Source organism: Rhinolophus sinicus, linkage group LG10 (genome assembly GCF_036562045.2).
Source record: "Rhinolophus sinicus isolate RSC01 linkage group LG10, ASM3656204v1, whole genome shotgun sequence".
NCBI lineage: Eukaryota > Metazoa > Chordata > Mammalia > Chiroptera > Rhinolophidae > Rhinolophus > Rhinolophus sinicus.
The window spans coordinates 71,544,751-71,570,946 of record NC_133759.1 but is presented as its reverse complement, the minus strand read 5'-3'; the positions used below and the strand labels follow the sequence as shown (position 1 = coordinate 71,570,946).

The 26,196-nt window shown below is 47.4% G+C and overlaps 1 protein-coding gene and 1 pseudogene across 1 annotated transcript in view; both read right to left on the bottom strand.

Annotated features, from left to right (window-relative positions):
* The window catches only part of COL23A1 (collagen type XXIII alpha 1 chain), a 319,317-nt gene that overhangs the window by 38,469 nt on the left and 254,652 nt on the right, over nucleotides 1–26,196 (bottom strand). The window contains exons 4-5 of the mRNA XM_074313377.1: nucleotides 8,790–8,797; nucleotides 7,224–7,250 (exon numbers count right to left, since the gene is read on the bottom strand). Coding sequence (XP_074169478.1) covers nucleotides 7,224–7,250; nucleotides 8,790–8,797 — 35 coding nt within the window. The remainder of the gene's footprint in view (nucleotides 1–7,223; nucleotides 7,251–8,789; nucleotides 8,798–26,196) is intronic.
* Nucleotides 14,670–16,749, bottom strand: LOC109434253 (elongation factor 1-alpha 1; annotated as a pseudogene).

Sequence of the window (26,196 nt, the reverse complement as noted above, 5' to 3'; positions counted from 1 at the left end):
GCCCACTCTCATTTCTCAGGTTGGCCCCTTCCCCTCCATCCTCACCAGGACATTCTTGATTCAGGCTACAGCCGTGAATTATTGCATCAGCCTCCTACCTGGACCCCTTCTTCCAGTCTCTGCCCTGGAGCAGGGAGGCCTTTTCAATACACACGTCTGTCCATGTCACCGAGGGGTTCCCCTGGACTCCAAATTCTTCTGCTGCGTGGGTGGGAGGCCCTTCACTCAGTATCACCTTCTCTCCTTTTCCTGCCCGTCCTCTGAGTGTTGTCCCTGGACACATGGGGCCACAGTACACCCCCTGCTGTATTCATGGTGCCTGTATTTGTGCAGCATGGAATGCCTTCCCAGCTTGTTCTCCTGCTGAACTCCTACTCATCCCTCAAGACACACCTCAAATGTCCCTTTTCTGTGAGGCCTCCCCTGGTCTCAGGCAGTTATCCAAATCTTCCTCTGGGGCAGAATCCCTATCTATGTGCATTACAGCCCTCCCCACAGCACGGTAAAGCTCTCTGTATGGAGGGTTTCCTACTAGACTCAGGGACAGTGGGCAGGATGGGTGGGTGACAGGCCATCTGTGGTCAGAATCCCATCAGAGATGGCTGGGCCCAAAAAGTCATTTTATGAAACAGCTCAGAGCCCAAATCAGTGAGGACTTATGAGCACTTGCTGAGGGGACCTGTGTTTCCTGGGCCTGCCGGCCTGGTCTCCTTCCTTCAAGTAACACAGCATGAAACAGAGACTGCAGCTCTAGTTTGTGGATGGGAAGATGAACCGCTCAGGAGTTTCGTGATGGGTTCTAGTTAACAGAGGCCTTTGGAACTGGTACCACCTGCAGGCAGGAGAAACAAGGGGACTCCAGAGCTCAACATGGTTGGAGGACAGATCACTGTCTGGGCCCTAGGGGGTCTGCAGGTAGAAGCCAGGCCCACATGTTTGCCACTATGAGATCTGGAAAAGTGGTATGGCCACTCTAAGCCTCAGTTTTTTCAATCCACAAAATGGGCACAAATCGTACTGCCCCGGGATGGGATGTGCTTTGAAATTGTGAAGCGCTGCACAGATCTGATTCCTAATGTTTTCATCCAGGCCAAACCTCACACTTTGCAAATGTGGACACAGAAGCCCAGAAAGGCTGAGTGACTGCCTAAGGGCACATGACTGTGGTCCCTGGCAAGTCCTGCTCCACTCAGCTGCTCCATGACAGGATAGGACCTGGCCAGGGAAACGGAATCGGACATTTCATCATGAGGGAGATGTGTTTCTTCCTAATTTCTAATAATGGTCACGACACAGATGTATGAATGAGGATAGAAGAGAAGGTGGGATAGAGAAATGGACTTCTTTAAGTTACTTTTTTCCCCCCATGTTTTTGAAAAGCAAGAATGGGTCTTAACAATTTGATAAGGGGGTGGAAAGCAGTGCATGGGGAGAGAGCTCCAGGGCTAGACAAAAATAGGATGAGGAGGAAAAATGGAACATTCACTCCAAATACCTGGTGAGAGGGGAAGGACCCTCCGCCAGTACACAGACAGTTGTGAGCCCCAGCCTGCTATTGGGACCCACTTACTGATGGGGTGGCTGGTGTGATGGAGGAGAGACTGCAGCCCAGGTGCTAATGGGCTTTGTCATATGGGTGGGCTTGTGCCTCAGCCAAGTCATGACACCCTCTGAGCTCAGCGTCCTCATCTGTCAAATAGAGCCGACACCACCAACCTCCCAGGGTGAGAGGGCCTGCGAGCCTGTACCCAGCAAGCACTCAGCAGGTACACTTGTTTCCCTGGCCTGATGGAGGGGCTTTGGGGGATGGGAGGGGACAGTCCTTTCTTCCAGTTCTCTTTGGAGGGGGAATCTCTGAGCCCTTGGCGTGGCACTCTGTCTTTGGGGGCAAGTGGTTTCTATAAACAGAGCTAAATTTCCTTGGTCTCCCACCTCTCACTGTGGCCTCTAAGATTCTACTTGATGCAGCCCTGGAGACCTCTTTGGCTCCCCTGCCACCATCTTCCCATCACTTGCTCACTCACTCCAGCCACACTGGCCTCGCATGCACCCTGGACACATGAAGCTTGTCCCAAACTCATGACACGTGCACTTGCTTTTCCTCTGTCGGGAGCGCTTTTCCCTTAAGATCACTGCATTTTTTTCATCATTTAAGTCTCAGCTCAAATGTCATCTTCCCTAAGAGCCTTCTATTGCTCAATCTCAATTAAACCCACCATCCACCCAGCCAGCAGTCTCATCACGTCCCTGCTTTATTCTCTTTGTGGCACATGTTGCTGTTTGAAGCTATCTTGTTTGGCTTGTTACTTGTTTATTGCTTCTCTCCTCCCCACTACAGGGAGAGGCCTTGTCTCTCTTGCTCAGTACTGGTCCAAAGACCCAGAAAAGCACCTGCCACAGAGTCACTGATGGATGGGGTGGCATGTTCCCCACCCCAGGGCCTCAGCACCACCGGCACGCTCTAGGTTCCATAATTTCCATGCATCCCTGACCTCGCAACCTAACACTCTCCTCATATGTCCAAATGTAGAGAACTCTTAAGCCCTGGAAGATATTACCAAAACCATGTTTTTCAAGACATGGTTTGAAGGTGTAAAACAAACCAGAAAGTCACTAAAGTTCAACAGTAAGCATCAGAATGATCAAATACCAAAGTAGAGAAAAGTGAGGATTTTTGTATTGTAAATATGAGATGACGAGAGGGTCTGATATGTAAAATCAAGGTGTAGGCAAGACTGAGTCTTGCATGAGAGACAAATCTTTTCATCTTCGACAGAAGCCATAGTTTGGAGCAGAAAAAAGGGGTTGTGATAAGAAACCTCCAGGAAAATCCCAGTGACCCTAATAGTTCCTCCAACTTCATGGCAAACTCTCTGTATTGATCCCCTTCCCCCACAGCTTCCAGAAAGAAGACTGAGACTGGGTCTTTGTGCCCCCCTAGCACCCAGCATAGAGCATGACATAGCTTACAGATTTGTTGAACAGAACCAAGCCTCCTATTTATGAGACAGCAAAACCACTTTATCAATGTAAATGCTGATTACTACTAAAAAATGGAAGACTGCTGAGCCCAGAGCTCTCTGCAGGTCCTACCTTGGATTCACAATGTTCTGAGCTCAAAACTCCCCCTATACTGCTGATACCATGATGTCTGCTGTCCCTGAACCAATTGGGATCCCAGAGCTCTCAAACCTGGTGATTTCCTCTTTAAATGCTCTACCTGCAATTCCAAACCCTACCACCAGGTGGCAGTTAGGGTTACAGGAATTTTTTCAAAACTAGTTTAATCGCTAAGACTCTACTTCTAATGAAAATACACCCTAAATTAAAACAAGATACATACATACATACATACATACATACATACATACATACATACACATCCATTTTTTAAACTTATTGTATTGGCACAGATTTAAAAGTATGATAATACCCACAGTTGGCCAGGGCTTGGGGAAACATGAAGCCTTCATAGGATGTTGGTGGGAATGTAAATTAGTACAGCCCCCTGGAGGACAATTTGGCAATATACATCAAAAGGCTTAAATGCGCAAACCCTTTGGTCCAGCAATTTAACTTCTAGACATTTATTCTAAGGAGATAATGGAAGTAAGCCCTGATTTATTCCCAGGATGTTGAATGCAAGGGCGAAAAAATTTCAATATAAATAATATAACCTGGAGCTTGGTTAAATAAATTACGCACAATAAAATACTATGTAGCTACTACATTCTATAAGAATTCTTAGTGATGTGAAAAAATCGAATGACACATTAAGTGAACAAAATAAGCTACAGAAAATATGTCCAGTGTAATCCCAGTTTTAAAGTAAGAAATATAAAAACAAACTTGTGCATGAAAAAGTGCCAGAAGAACAAATACCAAAATATTGAGAGGATTTATCTGTGGGTGGTAGGGTTATGGATGATTGCTTTTTCCTCTTTTGTGCTTTTCTCTATTTTGGGAAGGTTTTATAATAAACACTCTGCTGTTGTCATCAGCAGAGAGTGATTAGTGACCCCACAAGGACAGGCTGGCCTCTGCACAAGACGGCTGTGGGCGCCTGACCCCGGGTCCTGTCGGTCCATACCCTGCCCCATGGACATGGGTGGCTCCTAGCCACTGCCCCCTACTCCCATTGGGTCTACATATGGACCAGGTTTCAGCTGTTCTTGTTCACTGGAGGGACCAGTCCTCCCCTGGATTAATCCAGAAAACCCAGGCTGCAGTCTCCACCACAATCCTCCGCAACTCTTTTCTTGCCCTTTAGGAAGTGACATGTTTTCAGCACAAACTGAAAATAAAAAAAATCCTCCCTGAACTGGTTTTGAAGTTTATTAAGCTGCAGAAAACACTCCTTTTCTACAACTGATGGTTCTCAAAGCTGTTTTCCTCTCTAAAGTCTGCTGATGGGTCATAATGGTTTCCCAAGCCTGTCTTTCCTTCCCTCGAGGCTTTCTGTGGTAAGGAAAGAGTGACATTATTAAGGGGCTGCCACGTGAACTGCACTTGCGCTCTGCCTGTGTTACCCACTGACCCTCCAGCTCTGTGGGTGGGATCTTCCAGGTCCCAAGAGGCTGAGAGGCTCGCCCAAGTGTGCACAGCTTAGCCGGGATCAACGTGGGTCTGACTGATGGGAAGCCCATTCAATACTCAGCATATGAGGTTCCTCTTAGATGGCCCAGGGCCCTGCGCCCCTGCAGAGGCCCTAACCTCTGGGATGACCACATGAAACCATCTGAAAACAGACCCCAGGCTGGGAGCGAGGCCCTCCACAGGCCAAGAGATCTGGCTGTCAACTCAAAACACATAAGCCCCTCCCTCCCACCTTCCCCTTGCCCACACAGGCCTGCTTTCCTCCCGTGGGGGAGGCCAGGCCAGGTATCTCCCCATCCCGTGGGCCTCACGGAAGGGACAGCCCTCAAGGCAGTGCCAGAACCAAGGTGCTCAGAGGCACACAGCTGGGCAAGCCGGGTGGTTCCTGGGCTGGAGACACGAACGCCCTCAACCCAGCCAGGCAAAGGGCCCAGATTGGTGTGGAAACCAAGGTGTGTGTACAAACTGGGGCTGGGTGACCTCAGGAAAAAGGGCGACCTGGCCCTGGGGCAATCATGGGTGTGACACCACCTTCCCCTCACCCATTGCCTGGTGGGGCCTGCTCAGGGCTTTCTAGGGATGAGGAGCTGGAGGGGCCAAGGGCACCGCTTGAGCTGCCTGCAAATGGGCAGCAGGGAAGGCTTGCTGGGCCCTAACCTCCTCCTTCCCAGAAAGCTCCCAGTTCACGCTGCTTGCACATCCTTCCCCGGCCGTCCCCTGGCACATTCTTCCCAGAGCCCCATCTCTGGCCCAGGCTCGGTGCTGAGCATCTCACATGCTAACCCTTCAGCCTAGATTTCCAACAGCCCTGTGATGCCGCACTGTGACTAGGCCACCGTCTGCTGTGACCTGTGGTGTCTGCGTGCTCCAGGAGTGACCTCATTTCATCTGAACCCTGCCCCGATCTTCATAGGCAAGGAGACAGAGACTTAGGGCAGCCAAGGCATTTACCCCCCAGCCGCCTAACTCCGCACCAGGATGCTAGCCTCTTGCCCAGAGTCCCCCAGCCACCCCCACCTTGCCCCCATCCACCATCAGCCAATGTCCTCTCTGATGCTACGGAGAAAGGAATCCTGGGTCACCATGTGCTCAGAGGAGATGACAACAGTGGGGAAGAGGGGAGACACCTAATCACTAGCCACCGCCCTTGGCCCTTTGGACAGGAGCGTCTGCAGTCAAGAGTAACCTGGACTATAAACTTAGATGGATCAGGCCAGAGGGGTTCTGTCAGAAAGTCTCCAGCCCTCCTGAGCTGGTGAAGCAAACCGTCCCCAAGACATGAGGCTGCAATATTCCAGCGAAAGCCCATGGTTCCCCAAGAATCTATCTGCCTGTCATGTAGGAATGGGGAGTGACTCCTCCCCAATCAGGAAGGGGAGGTGATGGACCTGGCCCCCAGGGTGCTCCCGCAGGATGAAGGTGGATCCTGACAGGTTTTCAGGGTTCCTTCTACTTCATGCTGAGCAGGATGTTTCTGGTCTGAGAGGCCAGGCTGCCGCCTCTGGGAAAGCTATCTTGACTGATCGAGAGACTCCAAACATTACTCTGGACCCAGCGTGGGCCGCTCTGGGCACAAGATAAATGCCCCCAAAGTCTCCGCCGAGTCCTGGAGGGCCTGGTTTGTGATGCATTTTCTCTGACTGTTACCTCCTCAGTCTCATTTAATCCCAACTCTAACGCTGTGAGGGAGGCCTTCATCACCCCATTTCACAGAACAGGAAACTGAAGCTTGGAGAGGGTTAGCGCCTACCCCAAGGTCACCCAGCTAGGAGGCACAGGTTACCCCTACACTTGGGATTGCCCTCCGCAACCTCCCAGGAAGGCAGCGCCTGCAGGACTGGGGACCCCCTACCTTACCTCCAACACTAGCCCATCCAAGTCTGAACAGATCTTGCCATTAGAGAGGTCTCTGAATCAGTCAACATTTCCCTCCCTGCATTGTACTGGTCTGAGGCACCGAACAAACACATCCTCCAGCAGGACGGTCCCGCCACACTCTCTTTCTACCCCCTGCTCTGATGTGTCAGGACTTCTGTGCAGGACTCGCAGCCCATAGCCACCCTTGTTTCTTCTGTGGTCCTCATCCAGCCTGGGCTGGGGACACTGATTCCAAGTAAAAGCTAAGTTTTAGGTTTAACTGTAAAAGCTCTGAGAATTGATAAACCACAAAGGTCGAACCGGAACCTACCCATCTCCCGTTCTTGAGTGGTGAAAGCACGTGGTAGACTGGGATGGGAGTGCCCTATGCACTGGGAAGGGGCAGGCACCAAGCCGGCCTGGAGGCTGCTCCACAGCCAGGGGCTGGACCCTGGGCTCCGGGGGACATACTGGCAGGAAGAGCAGTGCTGGGTGGACTCAGGACACCAGGAGACTCCTTCTCAAAGCCTCTTTGCTTTGCCTGCGAGGCAGCTGGAGCTGCAGACAGTTCCTGCCAGGCTGAGGCCCTGCAGCTTTGCATGTCCTGGGTCTCCATAGAGCTAATGCTAATCCCTCCACAGAAAGACCAGAACTCCTGAGGAGCAGAGGAGGGGGGAGAGAGGAGCGCAGACAGTAAAATAAAGGCTCAGAGGAAGAATATTGGCTTGAGAGAAAAGGGCAAAGAGAGCAAGAAATAAATGGTAAATTACCGGGTAGCCATCTCGTCCTGATTGCCCCTGTGGTAATTAATATGTCATTAATAATCAGACTTTCAGCAGAAAACCATATGGCAACACTTAGCACTCAATCGAGGCCCCAGACTCCCCCAGGTTCTGTGGCAGAGGCTGCTGGTGGGGAGCAGATGCTTTTGGGGGAGACTCAGGGCGCTGACAGGTCTAGGGGACAGAGCACCCACTTTTTACCTCATTTGGCCAGGCTGGAGGGGCCACCAGGGCACACAACCATGCATGTCCTGCTCATGCCAGCCAGTGCACATGGCAAGGACCAGGTGGGGACATGGGGTTCACGAGGGTGTGTCACAGCCACCATGGAAAATGCTCCTAAAGTGCTGAGGGGCCGAGAGAGCAGATGTGGGTTTCCTGCCTGCTACTGGGATGGGGTGAACCCAGGAAGACAGCCTTGGGAGCCAGAGATATGGGGGGGTGGGGTGGGGGCGCTTATTGCTACTGGATGCTTCTCTACCACCACGAGCTCGAGCTCGAAGCACTGACTGCCTGGACTGTGTCTCCCTCGTAGGCATGCCTCTCAGGTTGCAGCTTGAGAATTTTGCATTCATTTAATGCACTTAATTGTTTAACAGCAGAGTTAAAAAAAACACCCTGTTCCATCGTGCTCTGCGTTATGCATTCAGCGAGTTCACACAGGCTAGCTATCTCCATGTGACAGCCAGGAATGACTCAATGGAGAAAAAAACTGCTTATGGCCAATACATCTACACATTCTTGTTGGCTCGCTTTTTGGCTTAATGTGGTGCTAGAAGCATCGAAAAGCCCAGATTCCAAAGGGTGCCGACTGGGACATGAATCATGGTAAGTGAAAGTCAAAAATAAAACAGCTCATCAGAAAGGAATTCCTTTAGAAAGTTCAAACTCTCAATGTGCTTTTTCTTTTCAATGTGCTTCTTGAATCGATTCACCAGGATTTATCGGGCAAAAAGTGCCACAATGACTCAAAGTCAGGCTTGTCGTGGTTCTTGGAAAACAACGGGATTTCCGGTTCAATGCTGCCTGGGGCGCCAGCCTCTCCTCCACACCTTTCTCAAACCCAACACTCTCGCGGGCAGCTGCCCAAGTCTGAGAGTCAAACGCATTTTGGCAAAGAGAAATGGACTCTAGCATCTAGTGATTAAGCGCAAGTCAGTCCTGGCATAACTGCCTGACTCCAGAGCCCTTTCTGCCAAAGCACGTGAGACAAAAACATTTAAACAGATCGACTGCAGCAGAGCAGTTAGAAAACATGGGCGTGGTGCTTGCATTTCAGTGGACCCAGTGGAGCCAGGGTCCGGTGAGGAGCAGCCAGGCTCGTGCTAGCTCTCTTGGAAGGGAAGTGATCACAAAATGCTTCAAGGAGCAGGTCAAGCCTGTGGAATTCAGTGCTTGGGTTCATCTGCATACTTAAAAAGATATGGCCCCTGTCCAGACTGTTATTTTTAGGACACACCTCTCCAACCAAATACTATTTTCATGGAAGTGCTACAGAGAGAGAACAAAATGTCTTATCTTTCAGGAGCAGAGAGCATAATCCAGGGCACTTACTGGAGGACCTGCAAAACACAAGCAGAGAGGCCACAGTCAGAACCAAAGCGGGGGAGAGTCCCCACGCTATGATGGGACGCCTCGCACAGCTCCTGGCTACCCCTCTGCACAAGGCTTTGATGTCGTCACAGGCCCCAAAGCAAATGGCGGGGAGGGGGAGCAACTTTGTCCTTGGAGGGACTGGGGTGGGCATGTGGGGGGTGATAACAATCCCGCACCTGTGGGTTCATGCATTCATTTTACGAGGCTGCTGCTTGGGCCACCCATGTTGGACTTTGGCCACCTGGGCAGGAATCAGACCTTGTTCTCACCTGAAGGACAAAGTAGGGTGCTCACTGGGGGTTTGGTTCATTTCTATTAAAAGGGAGAGACTTGGGGGAGGAAATATTTTGGGCAGAGGGAAGAACATCGCACTGGGATGTGTGTGGCTGAGCAGACGTGTGGGTGGTGCCTGAGGCCCGGCTCCGGGCTGCACGGGGTACTTGAAGGGGACAAGTCTAGAAGCACAGGTGCTGCTGCAGGAAAGACTGGTGCAACAAGCCAAGGATTGTCCCACGGAGATGAGGACTCATGGAGAACACTCATGACACCCACAGGTGTCCTCACTTTATGGTTTGCAAATTGCATTGCATATCTGTGACTGCATCTGACCTTTTCAGTACTTTGTGAGAGGTGTGATGAACACACCCATTTGACAGATGACAACAGAAAGAAGTGACTTGCCTAAGGCCACATAATTGCTTAGGGATGGAGCTTATCCAGGAAGGAGGTGTCCCAACTTCACCCCATACTCACTTTCTACTAAGCCACATCGGCTCCTGGCAGACCCCGGACCTCAGTCCCAGGGAGGCAAGTAATGGGACCTAGTGGTGAGACAAGACCTCAGGTTCACAGAATTTTCCTTGAATGGACAGGTACTTAAGAGAACAATTACACAAGGGAAAGTACAGGGAGCTCCCAGAATGTGACAGGTTGGGCCCACTCAGGGTGGGAAACTAGGCTGAATCCAGAGGGCGAGGACAATTTCTGGGAGAGGGAGGTGGAGGCAGGAGCAAGGCAGAGATGGGAAAGCTCAGAACATGCCAAGATCACTGGGCTTTTGAGGGCTGCAGTAGGGGAGGGGCTGGGGAGAAGGCAGGGCCAACCAGAGCACTGGGCCTTGGTCCCTTGTCACAACCCAGGAGGGCGGGATTCAAAGGGCAGTGGGGGTGGGGCACTGCAGGTTTTGCATGGAGGAGTGATTCCAGGGGCCAGGCATGGGCCCCAGCAAAACTGCAGATGTCCCCATGCTGGCAGTGGAGACGAGAGAGGTGAGTCAGAGGTTACTTGTCAGTGAGGACAGGCAGGACTTGCTCTTCGATTTAATGGCAGAGGTGGGGTCAAGGGGTGCATGGGGCATAGAGTAAGGAGAACGGTGAGAAAAAGATTCTTGGCTTGAAAGCTGATGTATGATGGTGCTAATACCCAAGAATGGTAACATGAGGGCTATATCTCCCCTAAGTCTAGACTAGGGGCGGGCAGGGTGTTGGCCATTTGGACATCCATACAGCTAACTTCTTACTTTCAGCCAAGGACCTTGCTCCCTGTTTTACAAAGAAAAGCTGCCAGACGGATGTACTGTCATCTTTCTGATGCCACATGCACACACCTGCCTGTACCTGCGCCTGTGGCTGGCCTCCTCTCCAAGTCCCTCAGGTTAAGTAGGAGGGGCTGACCCGCCTCTACCTTCTGGGGACACTGCTGCACCCTCCACACCCACCGTCCCTCTGCCTGTCACAGTTAAGCCTGCTCTCAAGCAGATCCTTCCCAACAGCTCTGAAACATGCTCCAATTCCTTTGATTAAAAAAAGTACAGGGTGGCCAGTTGGCTCCGTTGGTTAGAGCGCAGTGCTGCAGTGCTCATAACACCCAGGTCGACGGTTCGATTCCCACACGGGCCAGTGAGCTGTGCCCTCCAGAACTAGATTGAAGAAAAACAACGACTTGATTTGGAGCTGATGGGTCCTGGAAATACACACTGTTCTGCAATATTCCCCAATAAAAATTAAAAACAAACAAATAAACAAACATATACTCGTATTTTTAAATTTCCAATTATAGTTGACATACAACATTATTTTAGTTTCAGTTGTATAACAGTGATTAGATATTTACATAACTTCTGAAGTGATCGCTCCACTTAAGTCTAGTACCCACCTGACACTATTCATAGTTATTACAATATTACTGACTATATTCTCTATGCTGTACTTTACATCTCCGTGACTATTTTGTAGCTACCGATTTGAACTTCTTAATCCCTTCACCTTTTCCACCCATGTCCCCAGCCCCCCTCCCATCTGGTAACCATCAATTTGTTCTCTGTATCTATGAGTTTATTTCTGTTTTGTTCATTTATTTTGTTTTTTAGATTTCACATATAAGTGAAAGCATACTGTCTTTGTCTGACTTATTTCACTTAGCATAATACCCTCTATGTCCATCCATGTTGTTGCAAATGGTAAGGTTTCATTTTTTTTCATGGCTGAGTAATTTTCCATTATATGTATGTACCACATCTTTATCCAATTGTCTATCGATGGACACTTAGATTACTTCCATATCTTGGCTACTGCAAACAATGCTGCAATAAACATAGGGATGCATATATTTTTTGAATTACTGTTTTAGATTTCTTCAGATAAATAGCAGTGGGATTGCTGGGTCACATGATCTATTATTAATTTTTTGAGGAATATTCATACTGTTTTCCATAGTGGCTGCACCAATTTACAAGCCCTCTAACAGTGCACAGGCGTTCCCTTTACTCCACATCCTCGCCAATACTCGTTGTTTGTTGATTTGTTGATGATGGCCATTCTGACAGGTGTGACGTGGTATCTCATTGTGTTTTTAATTTGTATTTCCTTGACGACTAATGACGTTGAACATCTTTTCATGCGTCTATCGCCATCTGTACGTCCTTTCAATTCCTCTGATTGAAAAGCATCCTTTGCTTGCACATCCTCCTCTATCCCTGCCCGGCCCTCTCCCTTGTAGGCACATTGTAGGAAAGAGGTCATCAGGGGTGCGTGGCATGTGTGAGATCACGCAGCCAGTGAGGGGTCAGTCTAGGCCGACAGTGGCACCATGGGACCCCACCCATGGCACCATCCACCGTCTCCAGAGGGGTGGCCAGAGTGGGAATGGCAGCATTCTAGACTGATCCCATTGCTGTTGGGACAGGACACATCTAGCCCATCTAAGAGACTCCAAAACACACCAAGTCACCCCTCTCGCGGGCCCTACTGGCACCATATCCCCAGCCCATCATCACTTCGCAGGGGCACCACCATCACAGCCTCCTAACCGAATTTCTTCTTCTGGGCGCCCCAACTCTGCCAGTTAGAAGGGCCTTTGAAAAATGCCCACCCCTTCCTAAGGCTTCTAACTGCACCTGGAATAACATCCAAACTCCTGCTCTCCTGTGTGGCCCTGCTCCTCGTCAACACCCCACCTTTGGCCACCATACTGCACTTGTCTCTTAGGTTCCCCAAGGGACCTGTTCTCTTCGGCCTCAGGACATTCACATCTATCACGTTCCCGGGGTCATTGGGCTATGGTTCATTGCCACCACCTCAGAAAAGCCTTCCTTAAGTGCAAAGTCTGAAGACGTATTGGTTTCTATCACAGCTCCGTGCTATTTCCTCCTCAACACTAATCACAATCTTTGATTATTAAATCCATTTATTTGTGTGTCATTGATTGTCTGTCAGCCCTATCAGCAAGGCCGGGACCCCATCTGCCCGGCATCCCGCTGTCTCCCGCTACCTAGCACAGGGCCTGGCAGACACATATACTCAGTAAATCTCCGCTGAATGGATGAGGGGCTGCCCGGCAGGCCATCGTCTCTTCTAAGCCTTCTTAGAAGAGGGCTTCATTGCCTAGGATTTGTGCTGTGGCTGCTGTAGCCTCTGGAGATGGGATCTGGGGCCAGCAACAGGCCGGGCACCCAGCAGTGATAGATGGTGCAGGGGGCCTGGCTCAGGCTGTGCAGGGGTCCCTGCCGAGACATGAGGCTGGCTGGAGGGTGGTCCCCCCACGGCTTGGCCCCATTGCACACACAGCTTTCAAACATGTGTTCCAGGCATTGCTTGGATCTGCTGACTCCGCTGTCAGGAATGTGGGAGCTATTAAATAAGAGCCAGCTGACTCTGGAAATAAATGAAATAGGTCTGAGGGAGTAGAGGGGTCAGTGACTCCATGGCCTGTTTAACTAAATTGATGTGGTCCGACAGGGTTTCCCAAACTGGGTGCCATGCCCACATGTACCTTGAGGTTCGGAGGGTGCATGAGTGGCTTGTTGATGGGTAAGCAGAGGTGTGTGGAGGTCTGGGGACCCATTGTGCCCACCTTGAGCTCTAGCCCCTCCTGGGATGATCATTGCCTGAGTGTTTCCCGAATGGTATATTCCAGGAAAAGCAAACTGGGTAGAATATTTTCCATAGCCTGGCAGGTGCGCAGCTGCACACCAGGAGGTGAGGGCTGGCCTTGGTGCCCATGGCTGTTGGGGCCATTCTACTTGCTCACAGCTCACAGCTGCTCCTCTGTGTTGTGCCCAGACTCCTGACTCCCACCCCACCTGCTTCCTGCTCTGCCCGACAGGCCCTGGCTCTGACCCAGCCCTCTGCCTCCCACCACTCAGCAACCTCAGGTTAAGAGACGCTGGCTCCTGACTCTTGAAAACCCAAACTGCCCCCACCATGAGGACAACCTTCAGCCATGCTTCTCCAGGGGCTTCCCAGGGGAGCAGATTGGGCCAAGGGCTTTTAAACTGAGTACACGAAATGAGGCTTGGAAGTTGGCAAATTCAGAGCCAATAAGGAATTAGGGAGCCAGACACTTAGCTCAAGCCTCAGGCCCTGTCTTTAATTATGCCAATACTATCAGGGAGTGTCCAGGCCTTAGAACCCTGGCTCTCCAGCAGATGAGCTCCAGACCCTGAGCAAGTGCCTACTCTCCCTGAGGCAAATTCTGGTACTGTGAAATGTGGGCGTAACCACCCCTGCGTCTCTGAACTACTGTGAGGATTGAGCGAGATACTGTGCATGTGCTAAGTGCCCAGGTCAGCACTGGCATAGAAGAGGCACCACAAACAATGCAGGCTGAAATTATGGTCATGTGCCGCTTAACGGTGGGTATACGTTCTGAGAAATGTGTTTTCAGGTGATTTTGTCATTGTGTCCACATCATAGAGTGCGCTTACACAAACCTAGGTGATATAGCCTACCACATGCCTAGACTATGTGGTATAGCTTACTGTTTCTAGACTACAAGCCTGTAAAGCATGTTACAGCCTTGCCAATACCTGTTATTTTCTGATTTTTAAAATAGTAGCTATCCTAATGTGTGTGAGGTGATATCTCACTGTGGTTTTGATTTGCACTTCCCTAATGATTAATGATGTTGAGTGTCTTTTGGATTGTGCTTTAATTTATATATTTATTCATTTTTCTATTCTGCCAATCTCTGTCTTTGATTGGAGTGTTTAATCCTTTTATATTTAATGTAATTGCTCCTAAGGTAGGGCTTATATGTGCAAATTTGCTATTTAATTTCCATATGTCTTCTTTTTTCCTCCATTACTCAACTATTGCTTCTTTTCTATTATATAGATATTTTCTAGCATACCTTTTCTTTCTCATTAAATTTTGTTTTAATGGGTCTCAAAATTCTGTGACAGAGTTTTGGTCAAGCTGTTTCCATTAAAAAGTACTGATTTTAAAAACTAATGACTTAAAAACTGCCACACACAGAAACAAATGGTCCACAGAACATTCTCCTTCCTTCTGAAGTTTTTACCATGCATTGTAATCATTAACCAGTCTTTTACTGTTACACTTAAATGGCCAATTGAGACAAACAGTTCTGAGACCGTTCTTCCACCACTGATTGAGACTGGGGTGGCAGGTATTGGGGATAATATTCATTTAGCCTCCGAGCTTTCGGGGCAGACTTGGTGACCGTGCCATCTCCAGCTGTCTTCTTGTCCACTGCTTGGATGACACCCACAGCAACAGTCTCATGTCACGAACAGCAAAACAGCCCAGAGGAGGGTAGTCAGAGAAACTCTCAACACACCTGGGCTTGCCAGGAACCATGTCAACAATGGCAGCATTACCAGATTTCAAAAACTTGGGGTCATCTTCCAGCTTTTTGCCTGAACGACGATCAATCTTCTCCTTCAGCTCAGCAAATTTGCAAGTAATGTGAGCTGTGTGACAATCAAGCACAGGTGTGTATAGGCACTGATTTGGCCTAGATGGTTGAGGATAATCACCTGAGTCATGAAGACATTGGTGGATCATTTTTTTTTTCTTAATAATTTTTTTTTTAATTGGGGAAGGGGAACAGGATTTTATTGGGGAACAGTGTGTACTTCCAGGACCTTTTTTTCCAAGTCAGGTTGTTGTCCTTTCAATCTTAGTTGTGGAAGGTGCTGTTCAGCTTCAAGTTGTTGTCCTTTCAGTTTTTTAGTTGTGGAGGGCGCAGCTCAGCTCCAGGTCCAGTTGCCGTTGCTAGTTGCAGGGGGTGTAGCCCACCATCCCTTGCGGGACTCGAGGAATCGAACTGGCAACCTTGTGGTTGAGAGCCCGCGCTCCAACCAACTGAACCATCTGGGAGGCAGCTTAGCTCAAGGTGCCTTGTTCAATCTTAGTTGCAGGGGCCGGAGCCCACCATCCCTTGCGGGACTTGAGGAGTTGAACCGTCAACCTTGTGGTTGAGAGCCCACTGGCCCATGTGGGAAGCGAACTGGCAGCCTTCAGAGTTAGGAGCAGGGAGCTCCAACCGCCTGAGCTATTGGGCTGGCCCGACAGACACATTCTTGACATTAAAGCCCATGTCGTCCCCAGGAAGAGCTTCACTCAAAGCTTCATGGTACATTTCAACAGACTTTATTTCAGTTGTAACATTGATTGGAGCAAAAGTGACCACCATGCCCGGTCTGAGAACACCAGTCTCCACTGGGCCCACAGGGACAGGACCAATACCACAAATTTCGTAGACATCCTGGAGGGGCAGACGCAAAGGCTTGTCAGTTGGATGAGTTGGTGGTAGGATGCAGTCTAGAGCTTCAAGCAGCATGGTTCCACTGGCACTGCCATCTTTACAGGTGACTTTCCATCCCTTGAACCAAGGCATGTTAGCACTTGGCTCCAGCATGAAGACACCATTCCAACCAGAAATTGGCACAAATGCTACTGTGTCAGGTTTGTAGCCAATTGTCTTAATGTAGGTGCTGACTTCCTTAACTATTACCTCTTGTCTCTTGGCTGTAATGCAGCTCAGTGGAATACATTTTGTTAACACCAACAATTAGTTGTTTCACACCCAGTGTGTAAGCCAGAAGGGCATGCTAAGGGGTCTACCCATTCTGGGAGATACCTGCTTCACATTCACCAACACCAGCAGCAACAATCAAGACAGAACAGTCAGCCTGAGATGTGCCTGTAATCATGTTTTTTATAAAGTCTCTGTGTCCTGGGGCATCAGTGATGGTCACATAATACTTGCTGGTCTCGAATTTCCACAGGGAGATATCAATGGTGATCCCACATTCACATTCAGCTTTCAGTTTATCCAAGACCCAGGCATACTTGAAGGAGCCCCTTCCCATCTCAGCAGCCTCCTTCTCAAATGTTTTTATGGTTCTTTTGTCGATCCCACCATATTTGCAAATCAGATGACCAGTAGTGGTAGACTTGCTGGAATCTACGTGTCCACAGACAATGATGTTGATATGTGTCTTTTCCTTTCCCATTTTGGGTTAGAGTTAGTGGTGGTTTTCACTACACCTGTGTTTTGGTGGCAAACCTGCTGCAAAAAGCTAGCATACCATTTTAATACAGTAGTACCTTGGTTTTCGAATGTCTCCGTTGATGAACATTTTGGTTTACAAACGCCATAAATTTTATGGATCTATGGTACCATTAGATAATAAAATTCATGCTAAGTTTGCAGTTTTAGGGGTTGATTTTAAAGGTCTGGAATGGATTAATCCATTTTGCATTACTTTCTATGGGGAAACCGTGCCTTGGTTTTCAAACGTTTCAGAACTTGAATGGTCTTCTGGAAAGGATTATGTTAGAAAACCGAGGTACTACTGTACTTTTGTTTTTTTGATGCTATTTTGGGGAGTTATTTTCTCCCCCCCCACTTTTTCCACCTTCCCCCCTTCCATTCCGGTTCAAGCTGTTGTTTCTCATTCTAGTTGTGTAGGACACAGCTGCCTGGCCCATGCTGGTGTTATGAGCCTTGCACTCCCCCCTCCCCCAGGCAGTCGGTTGCCTGTTGTTTGTCGGCCGTTCACAGCAGCTCACGGCAGCTCTCGCCGGCTGCTGGCTGCTCATGCTGGCTGCCGGCTACCCACACTGGCTGCTGGCCACTCACACTGGCTGCCGGCCACTCACGATGGCCACAGGCTGCTCATGGCAGCACACGGTAGCCCACAGCAGCACACAGCAGCCCACGGCAGCACACAGAAGCTCATGCCGACCTTCGGCTGCTCACGGCAGTCCAGCTCCAGGGAGAGCCATTGTTCACAATCTTAGCTGTAGAGGGCGCAGCTCACTGGCCCACGTGGGAATCAAACCGGCGACCTCTCTGTTAGGAGTACAGTGCTCCAACCACCTGAGCCACCTGGCTGGCCCGGAAGCTATTTTCTTAGTGGTTGTCCTGGGGATTATAATTAACATCTTAGTTTAAGATAATCAGGTTTTGATTAAAAACAATTTGCTTTCAATTGTATACAAGTACTTTGCTCCAATATAGCTGTTTGGTATCCTATATTACTTTATTACTTTATACATTATAAGCCCACCAACAGTTTTATCATTATTACTTTATGCAATTATCTTTTAAATCAGAATAGAGAAAAGAATTACAAATAAAAATACATTTTTATTGTCTTTCATATTTGCCTATGTGGTTACATTCACTGAAGCTCTGTATTTCTACGTGGATTTAAATTACTGTCTCATGTCCTTTCATTTCAGACTGAAGGACTCTGTTTAGTATTTCTTGTATGTCAGGTCTGATAGTCATGAATTCTCTCCATTTTTGTTTATCTGGGCATGTCTTAATTTCTCCTTCATTTAAAAAATTTTTTAAAAAGAGTTTTAAAAAATATAGCTAACATACAATATTATATTAGTTTCAGGTATATGCAAGAGTTATTCAAATATAGCTAACACACAATATTATATTAGTTTCAGGTATACACAGAGTTATTCAATATTTATATACCTAAAGAAGTGATAACCATGATAAGTCCAGCAACCATCTGACACTGTACCACGCTATCACTATATTATTGACTATATTCCCTATGCTGTACATTACATCCCCATGACTTATTTGTTTTATGCCTGGAAATTTGAATCTCTTATTCCCTTTCATCTCCCTCCTCCTTTTTAAATTTTTCAATTACAGTTGACATTCAATATTATTTTATATTAACTTCAGATGTACAGCATAGTGGTTAGACATTTATACAATTTAAGTAGTGATTCCTCTGACTAGTCTAGTACCCATCTGGCACTATACATAGTTATTACCATATTATTGACTATATTCCTTATGCTTTACTTTATATTCCCATGACTGTTTTGTAACTACCAATTTGTACTTCTTAATCCCCTCACCTTGTTCACCCACCCCCATAACCCTTCCCGTCTGGCAGTCTTCAGAACATTCTCTGTATCCATGAGCTTGTTTCTGCTTTGTTTGTTTGTTTATTTTGTTCTTTAGATTCCACATCAAAGTGAAATCACACTGCATCATCTTTCTCTGTCTGACATACTCCACTCAGCATAACACCATCTAAATCCATCCATGCCACCACAGATGGCAAGAATCCATTTCCTTCCATGGCCAACCACTGTATACATGTACCACCTACTCTTCATCCATTCATCCATCTATGGGCAACCAGGCTGCCTCCACATCTTGGCCACTGTAAATAATGCTGCAATGAACATATGGATGCACATGTCCCCTTGAAGTAGCATTTTGGGTCTCTTCGAATAAATACCCAGAAGTGGAATCAATGGGTCCTCCATTGTCTCTTCTTATAGACTTTGTTTTAAAGTTTATTTCGTCTGGTATAAGTATTGCTACCCAGTTTTTTTTTTTTTTTTTTCATTTCCACTGTCATGAAATATCTTTTTCTATTCCTTCCTTTACTTTCAGTCTGTGTGTGTCTTTTGATCTGAAGTGAGTCTCTTGTAGGCAGCATATGTAAGCGTCTTGTTTTCTTATTCATTCATTCTATCTTTTGATTGGAGCATTTAACCCATTTACATTGAAAGTAATTGTTGATAGATATGTAGCTATTGCCATTTTATGAATGTCAAAATATGAATTATTTTTGATATTTTTTTTCATCTTCAAGAAGTCCCTCTAAGATTTCTTGTAATTCTGATTTGGTGTTGACGAACTCCGTTAGCTTTTTCTTTCCTGGGAAGCTCTTTATCTGTCCTTCAATTTTAAATGACAGCATTGCTGGGTAGAGTAATCTTGGTTGTAGGTCCTTGCTTTTCATCACTTTGAATATTTCCTGCCAATCCTTTCTGGCCTGTAAAGTTTCTGTTGAGAAATCAGCTGACAGTCTTATGGGAGCTCCCTTGTAAGTAACTAACTGCTTTTCTCTTGCTGCTTTTAAGATTCTCTCTTTGTCTTTAAACTTTGGCATTTTATTTATGATGTGTCTTGGTGTGGGCCCCTTTGGGTTCATCTTGTTTCAGACTCTCTGCACTTCCTGGGCTTGTATGTCTAATTCCTTCACCAGGTTAGGAAAGTTTCCTTCAAATAGGTTATTTCTTCAAATAGGTTTTCAATTCCTTGCTCTTGCTCTTCTCCTTCTGGTACCCTATGATGTGAATATTGGTATGCTTGATGTCCCAGAGGCCCCTGAAACTATCATCATTTTTTTGGGTTCTTTTGTCTTTTTGCTGCTCTGATTGGGTGTTTTCTGTTACCTTCCAAATTGCTGCTTCATTTCATCTGTTGATTCCGCTAATATATTCTTCATTTCAGTTATTGTAGTCTTTATTTCTAGGTTCTTTTTATGTCTTTTATCACCATTTTTATGTTCCCTATCTCTTTGTTGAAGTTCTCTCTGAGTCCATTGAGCATCCTTATAACCAGTGTTTTGAACTCTTCATCTTTAGATTGCTTATCTCCACTTTGTTCAGCTTTTTTTTCCCCCCTGTTATTGTTCCGTTATTTTATTTGGGACATGTTTCTTTGTCTTCCCATTTTGGCTGCTTCCCTGTGTCTGTTTTTATGTATTAGATAGGGCTGCTATGCCTCCTGGTCTTAGAGTGGCCTCATGTAGTAAATGTGTTGTGGGGCTCCTTGGTCACCTGAGCTGAGTACTCCAGGTGTGTCCCTCAGTGTGTTGTGTGTGCCCACCTGATGTAGTTGAGCCTTGGTTGCTGTTTGCAAATCAATGGGAGGGATAGACCCTGGGGCTGATTGGTTGTAAGGAATGGCTGTAACTATAGTGGAGGAGCTGTTGCTCAGGGGCTGATCCTGTGAAGCAGGATTCAATATAGCAGGGCTCTGGTGCCTGCTTAGTGTGCTTTTAGTGTGCTTAGGTTTCCCTGGAGGTGGCTGAGTGATGCACTGACTGGGTCTGAAGTTGGCCACTGGGTGAGCCAGCCCTGGGGCCTCCTGGAGGGGCCCCACTGCAGGCCAAGTTCAGCCACAGCATGTGCCCTGGCATGAACCACAAAGCAATCCACAGATAGTTGCTGCCTGCACTGGGCTTGGAAGTGTCTCGAGAGGCCAAGCCACGAACCAAAGCTTGCTGTTCCTACTGCTGGGCTTAGGGCTGCTCAGCCAGAGGTGCAGGACACACTGAAGCCAGATGCTGCTTGTTTGGGTTTTGTGAATCTTTGAGAGATTTTTAGGAAAGTCCACAGCATGAGCCAAGACAGCTGTTTGTATGGAAAAGCCCTTGGAAATGGCTTGGGTGTGCCCAAAATATGGCGGGGCTCAGTCTCAGGGTGAATGAACAGTGTTAGCCAGGTTGATGGAGACGCAGATATGGCAGCCATCTGTGTCTGCATGCTGGGAGAAGGGAGGGTTCAACAAAGAAACAATAGCTTCTGCCAGCACTTCTGTCTGAGAGAAAGCTGCCCCTCCAGCCCTTGCCCTGAAGTCAGACAATTCAGTTCCTTTCCATATGTCCCCAGCACCTTTCAAGTTGCTGCCTCAGTGCTGAAGCTCAGAACGAGTGAGTCTGTCAGTGAGTCTGTGCATGGGACCTTTAAGAGGATCACTTGGGACTGCAGCCACCCTAGTCTCAGTCAGCGACCATTTCCACTGGTTTTCACATGCGGATATTATGGGGACTTTTCTTCCCAGGACTGGAACCCTGGGCTGGGGAGCCTGGTATGGGGCTAGGACCCCTTGCTCTTCTGAGGGAGGGGTACCTCCACAGCCAAGATATCCCTCTCAATTTTAAACATATCGGTATGGAACCAGCTTGTTCCACATCTCTGCCCCTTCTACCAGTCTTGAGGTGGTTTCTTCTATATGTCCTTAGTTGCAGGGCTTCGGTTCAGCAAGACTTCAGGTAATTCTCAATGAGGGTTGTTCTATAGTTTAGTTGTAATTTTGATGTGGTCATGAGAGGAGATAAGCACAGCATTACCTACTCTGCCGTCTTGACTGGATCTCCCCTCCTTCATTTTTCAAGGATAGTTTTGCTGGCTATAGATTCCTTTGTTGACAGTTTTTAAAAAATCACTTTAAATATATCATCCCACTGCCTCTTGGCTTTCATGATTTCTGATGAGAAATCAGCTATTAATCTTATTGAAGATCCCTTTTCTGTGATGAGTTGTTCTCTTGCTGCTTTCAAAAGTCTCTTTTCATTTTTTGCTTTTGGCAATGTGGCTATAATGTGCTTAGGTGTCAATCTCTTTGACTTTATCCTATTTGAAATTTATTGAGTTTCTCTTATGTGTAGATTAATATTTTTTCTTTGAATTTGGTAAGGTTTTGGCCATACTTCTTTCATATAATTCTCCTGATTCTGTCTCTCTTCTCTCTTTCTAGGGCCCATAATATGTGTATGTTGGCACACTTTATAGTGCCCCATAGATCTCTCAGACTATGTTCATTCTCCTCTCTTTCTTCCTTAGACTGAATAGTCTCTAAGACCTATCTTCAAGTTTACTGATTCGTTCTTCTGCCAGACCAAATCTACTGTTGAGCTCTTCTAGTGACTTTTTTTTTTTTTTTTTTTCCATTTCAGTTATTGTACTTTACAGCTCCAGAATTTCTATTTGGTTATTTTTTTGTACTTTCTCTCTTTCTATTGATATTCTCCATTTGGTGGTACATTAATTCTTGGGCTTTCCTTTAATTCTTTAAACATGGTTTTCTTAGTTCTTTGAGCATATTTAAAACAGGAAATATAAAATCTTTGTTTAGTAAGTCCATCTGGGCTTCCTTAGAGACAGTTTCTATAGATTGCTTTTTCCCCCTTTCTTATTGCTATACTTTCTTGTATCTTTTTGTGTCTCATAATTTTTGTTAAAGACTGGGCATGTAAATTAATTTAATGTGGCTACTATGGAAATTAAGTTCCGTGCCTCCTTTTCAGGATCTGTGCTTGTTGTCATTTGTTGTTATTGTTTTTCTATTGTTTAGGGGTTTTCCTGGACTAAATCTCTAGTGTGTATTCTTTGTCATATGCAGCTACTTAATTCTCTGCTTGGTTAGCTTAATGATCAGCATAGATAGAGGTTTCCTTTAATGTCTTGATCCACTAAGTTTCCTACTCTTTGCCAAGCGGCTCTTTGTGTATGTTGGAGTACAATTTCAGTGCTCTGCCAGTTTATAACTCTGCTGTTACTTTCATTGCCTGCTTGGACAGAGCCTCAAGGTAAGCCAGAGGTGAGAGACTGAGGCTCTCTCAGGTCTTTCCTGGACATGTACACAGCCCTGCACATGTATGTGCCTTCTAGATCCCCAGGAATATGTTGGTGCTTTGCAAAGCCCCTTTAGAATTCTTATTGCCTAGATTTTTGTTTAAGTTTTTGTGTCAACTTCTTGTTTGCTCCAAACTGCTTTCACTACCTCAGGCAGCTGCGATTCTAAACAATTGCTGCTGAGTGTTCTTCACAAGCATTATGGAGATAGGGCTTTTCTCAATGAGCAAGCTCTGTATCAGGTTCAATAAAGACAAGTCATATGTACAAACTTTTTCAGGGAGCTGCCAGTCAGGTCAAATAGTGACAATTCTCAGGGAGTGAGCATTTGGGGAGATTTAAACCTGTTTACCTCCGCCAGTAGCTGCTGCTTTTCACAGGTACTGTGGTTGCAAGGCTGATGGTTTTTTAAGGGTACTATGGACTGAGGAGATAGGCAAGTTAAAATGTTACTAACATTGTTGTTCTTAGAAAGATTCATGTTTTTCTTGAACAGACATTTATTGGGTTGTTGCAAGCCTTTCATTAATTTCCATAAGTCAGAAAGGCCAATTTGTTCTTGTGTTCTTGCTGTTTTTATGAAGGAACAGAATTTCAGAGGTCCTTAATCCACCATTCCAGAAGTGCTTCTTCCACTGGATTTTTAGAAAGGGTTTCTTGGGGCCAGGGTGGAGTGAGAAAAAAAAAAAAATTGTACATTGAAATGGCTGGGAGCTGTGGAGACCTGGTGAGTGACTCCATTTATCTCTGCAGGTTTAGCACAGGCATCAACCAAGCAGCATTTGATCGCTTCATGTTTGTTTCTTCCCACCTCCTTAACCTTTATCCTCCTTTCTCTCTCCCTCCTCCATCTTCCCCTCCTTCCTGTCCACAAACATTTATTGATCATCGCCTGAGTGCCTGGGTGTCCAGCCCCAGCTCCTGCCCTGAGGAACCCATGCTTCTGGTGGAGGAGAAAGACTGTCTAGAGCAGACCACCACAACCAGGTGCGAGAAGTGCTGGGACAGAGGGAGGTATCTGGGGCTGGAGGAGGCAGGGGGTGACAGGGGAAGCCACGGGAAGGCAGGGGAAGCCAGGGGAGAGAGATGGATGCTCTTGGGGAAAGGCGGGGTCTGGAAGGAGAAAGGATCATGACAAAGGTCCCCAGAAAGAGGACCCCAGAATGCAATAGCAGTGCCAGGCTTTCCCAGCTGAGAAATGGGCCAGTGGGGGTGGGGGGAGAAATCTATTCCATTATGATAGAGACACATAAACACTGCAGGGCCATGGAGGCATTTTCCAGGCAGAGGCTCCCTCTGGAGCTAGAGAGGACCCATTCCCACAGGCAGGCAGGCTCAGCTATCTGCAGGACTGCAGCAGCAGCAGGAAGGCATCTCAGCCAGACACTGTCCCACTCGGCAAAAAGAGCCTTTCTCTCTGGGACACAGGAAAAGGCCTTGGTTTTACAAAGGAAGTTGCCAAAGCCAGGATGTGCATGTGTGTGAAACTATCTAAAAATAAATACTAGGTCCAGTCAAAGCTAATCAGAGAGGAACATCTGCTCTGTGCTGCTCACACCGTTCTCTTACAGGCAGAGAATCAAGACACTGCATGGGAAAGGGGAGGAGGTGCTGCTCACCCCTTGCCCAGCAGCTGACCTTAGACAAGACACTTCTCCCCTTGGAACCTCAGTTTCCTTATCTGCAAAATGGGGCTAATGCCATATGTTTATCTTGCAGGGCTCTGTGAGGATCACATGGGATGAAGAACTTGAAAGGACTCAGCATAGGGTCAGGGGACCAATAAGTCCTTATGTTTCTTTGGTTTTTAGATTGTTGTAAACTGGAATCATAATTGTAATAGGTTTCGAGTAAATTGAGTAATATTATTTTGTCATAAAAAAAGTCACTATGTGTTCCTCATCTCCCACCAGAATATACATCAGCAGCTCACAATAAAAGACAAATGAAATGTTTTACGGGGATAGAAACGAAAACTGAGTGATGAAGTGTGTATTTGGCAGGCTGGTTTTGTGTGTGTGTGTGTGTGTGTGTGGTGATTACACATAAAATGTAGAGTAAAGGAAGCCACAGCGATCAGACATAAAACAGCCTTCAGCTTCTGGAAGTCAAAGCACACCGAGAACCATGATGGCATTTCCTACCATTGCACTCTAGCAATTATCTGGATGGCCTTTACAGAAGGAACTAGATAGTGTAAGCATGCAGTACAACAAGGGGGCAGGAAGCCCGTGCCCAGTGCTAGGGATAAAATTCTGAGGCTGGGGGTCCTCTTGGGGGTGGGCCCCTCTGGCATCACCACCGTGCCCTCCTTGTGAAGCTGCTTAGGGGCTGAGCATGTGTTCATTCATTCATTCTCTGTTTGTGCATTTATATTCCTGGGCCTGCTCTGTGCCAGGCTCTGTGCTGAGGGTTGGAGACTCGGGGTGATGGCCTCCAGCCAGAGGAATTAGAGAAGGCTTGTTTTGGAGGAAATGCTTGAGCTAGACTTAAAGGATGAAGAGTAATAAACTTGCAGTAAGAGTTCAGGTAGAGGAGATGACATTCTGGTCAGGAGTGCAGCTCAGTATGAGAGGGCCTCAGACAACCACGATGAGGCTAGAGGTGGGAACACAGTGGAAGAGCTGCAGGAACTCTGCTGGTGAGGATGGAGAAGTGGGCACGGGTCTGCGATGTACTGAGGAGGAGACTGACCGGGACTTGGTGTTGGAATGGGGAAGGAGGGACCCGGGACAGTGCCCAGGTGTCTGACAGGGAGGTGGGTGGTTAGGGGTCTCCTTCTTGCATGGAGAGCGGGGGAAGAGCAGGCTGAGGGAAGTGCTGGGTTCAGTGGGGCCATGTCCAAACTCTGGACCCAGAGAAGACGACTAGGCTGGAGTCAGGGCAGGGGGCGTTGTCAGGGTCATGGGGAGCTGAAACCACAGGGGTGGGAGAAAAGAGAGAAGAGAGCCAAGGCCAGATTCATTTAAGAGGCAAGTGGGGTCCTATAGAAAAGGCAAAAGGAAGAAGGTCAGGGGTGTTGGAGGAAATACAGGCTAGAGTTGAAACTGGGAATATGGCGTAGGGGGTGAGGGTGGCCAACAGTGAGAGTCAAGGAAGATAGTGACAGAAAAGCAACTGCCAGATGACCACCAGGAGGCCGGTGGTACCTGTGGGCAAGATGATGTCAATGGAGTGACAGTAAAAAGAGCCTGGAGGGGCTGGGATGAGTGGAAGGTGAGGTGTAAGGCCCAGGGCAGGGGCGGGGTGTGTGGATGCCTCTGAGGAAAACTTCTTGCATCGGGGCAAGGGGGTGGGCAGAGCGAGTGTGTTTTGAGTGAAATGAAGGTGGCAGGAGGGGTGGCAGAATAGGTGAGTCTGCAGGTTGTCTGGAAGGAAGGTGAAGGAGTCTTCTCCTGGTGCCTCTGCCAAGGGAAGGACAA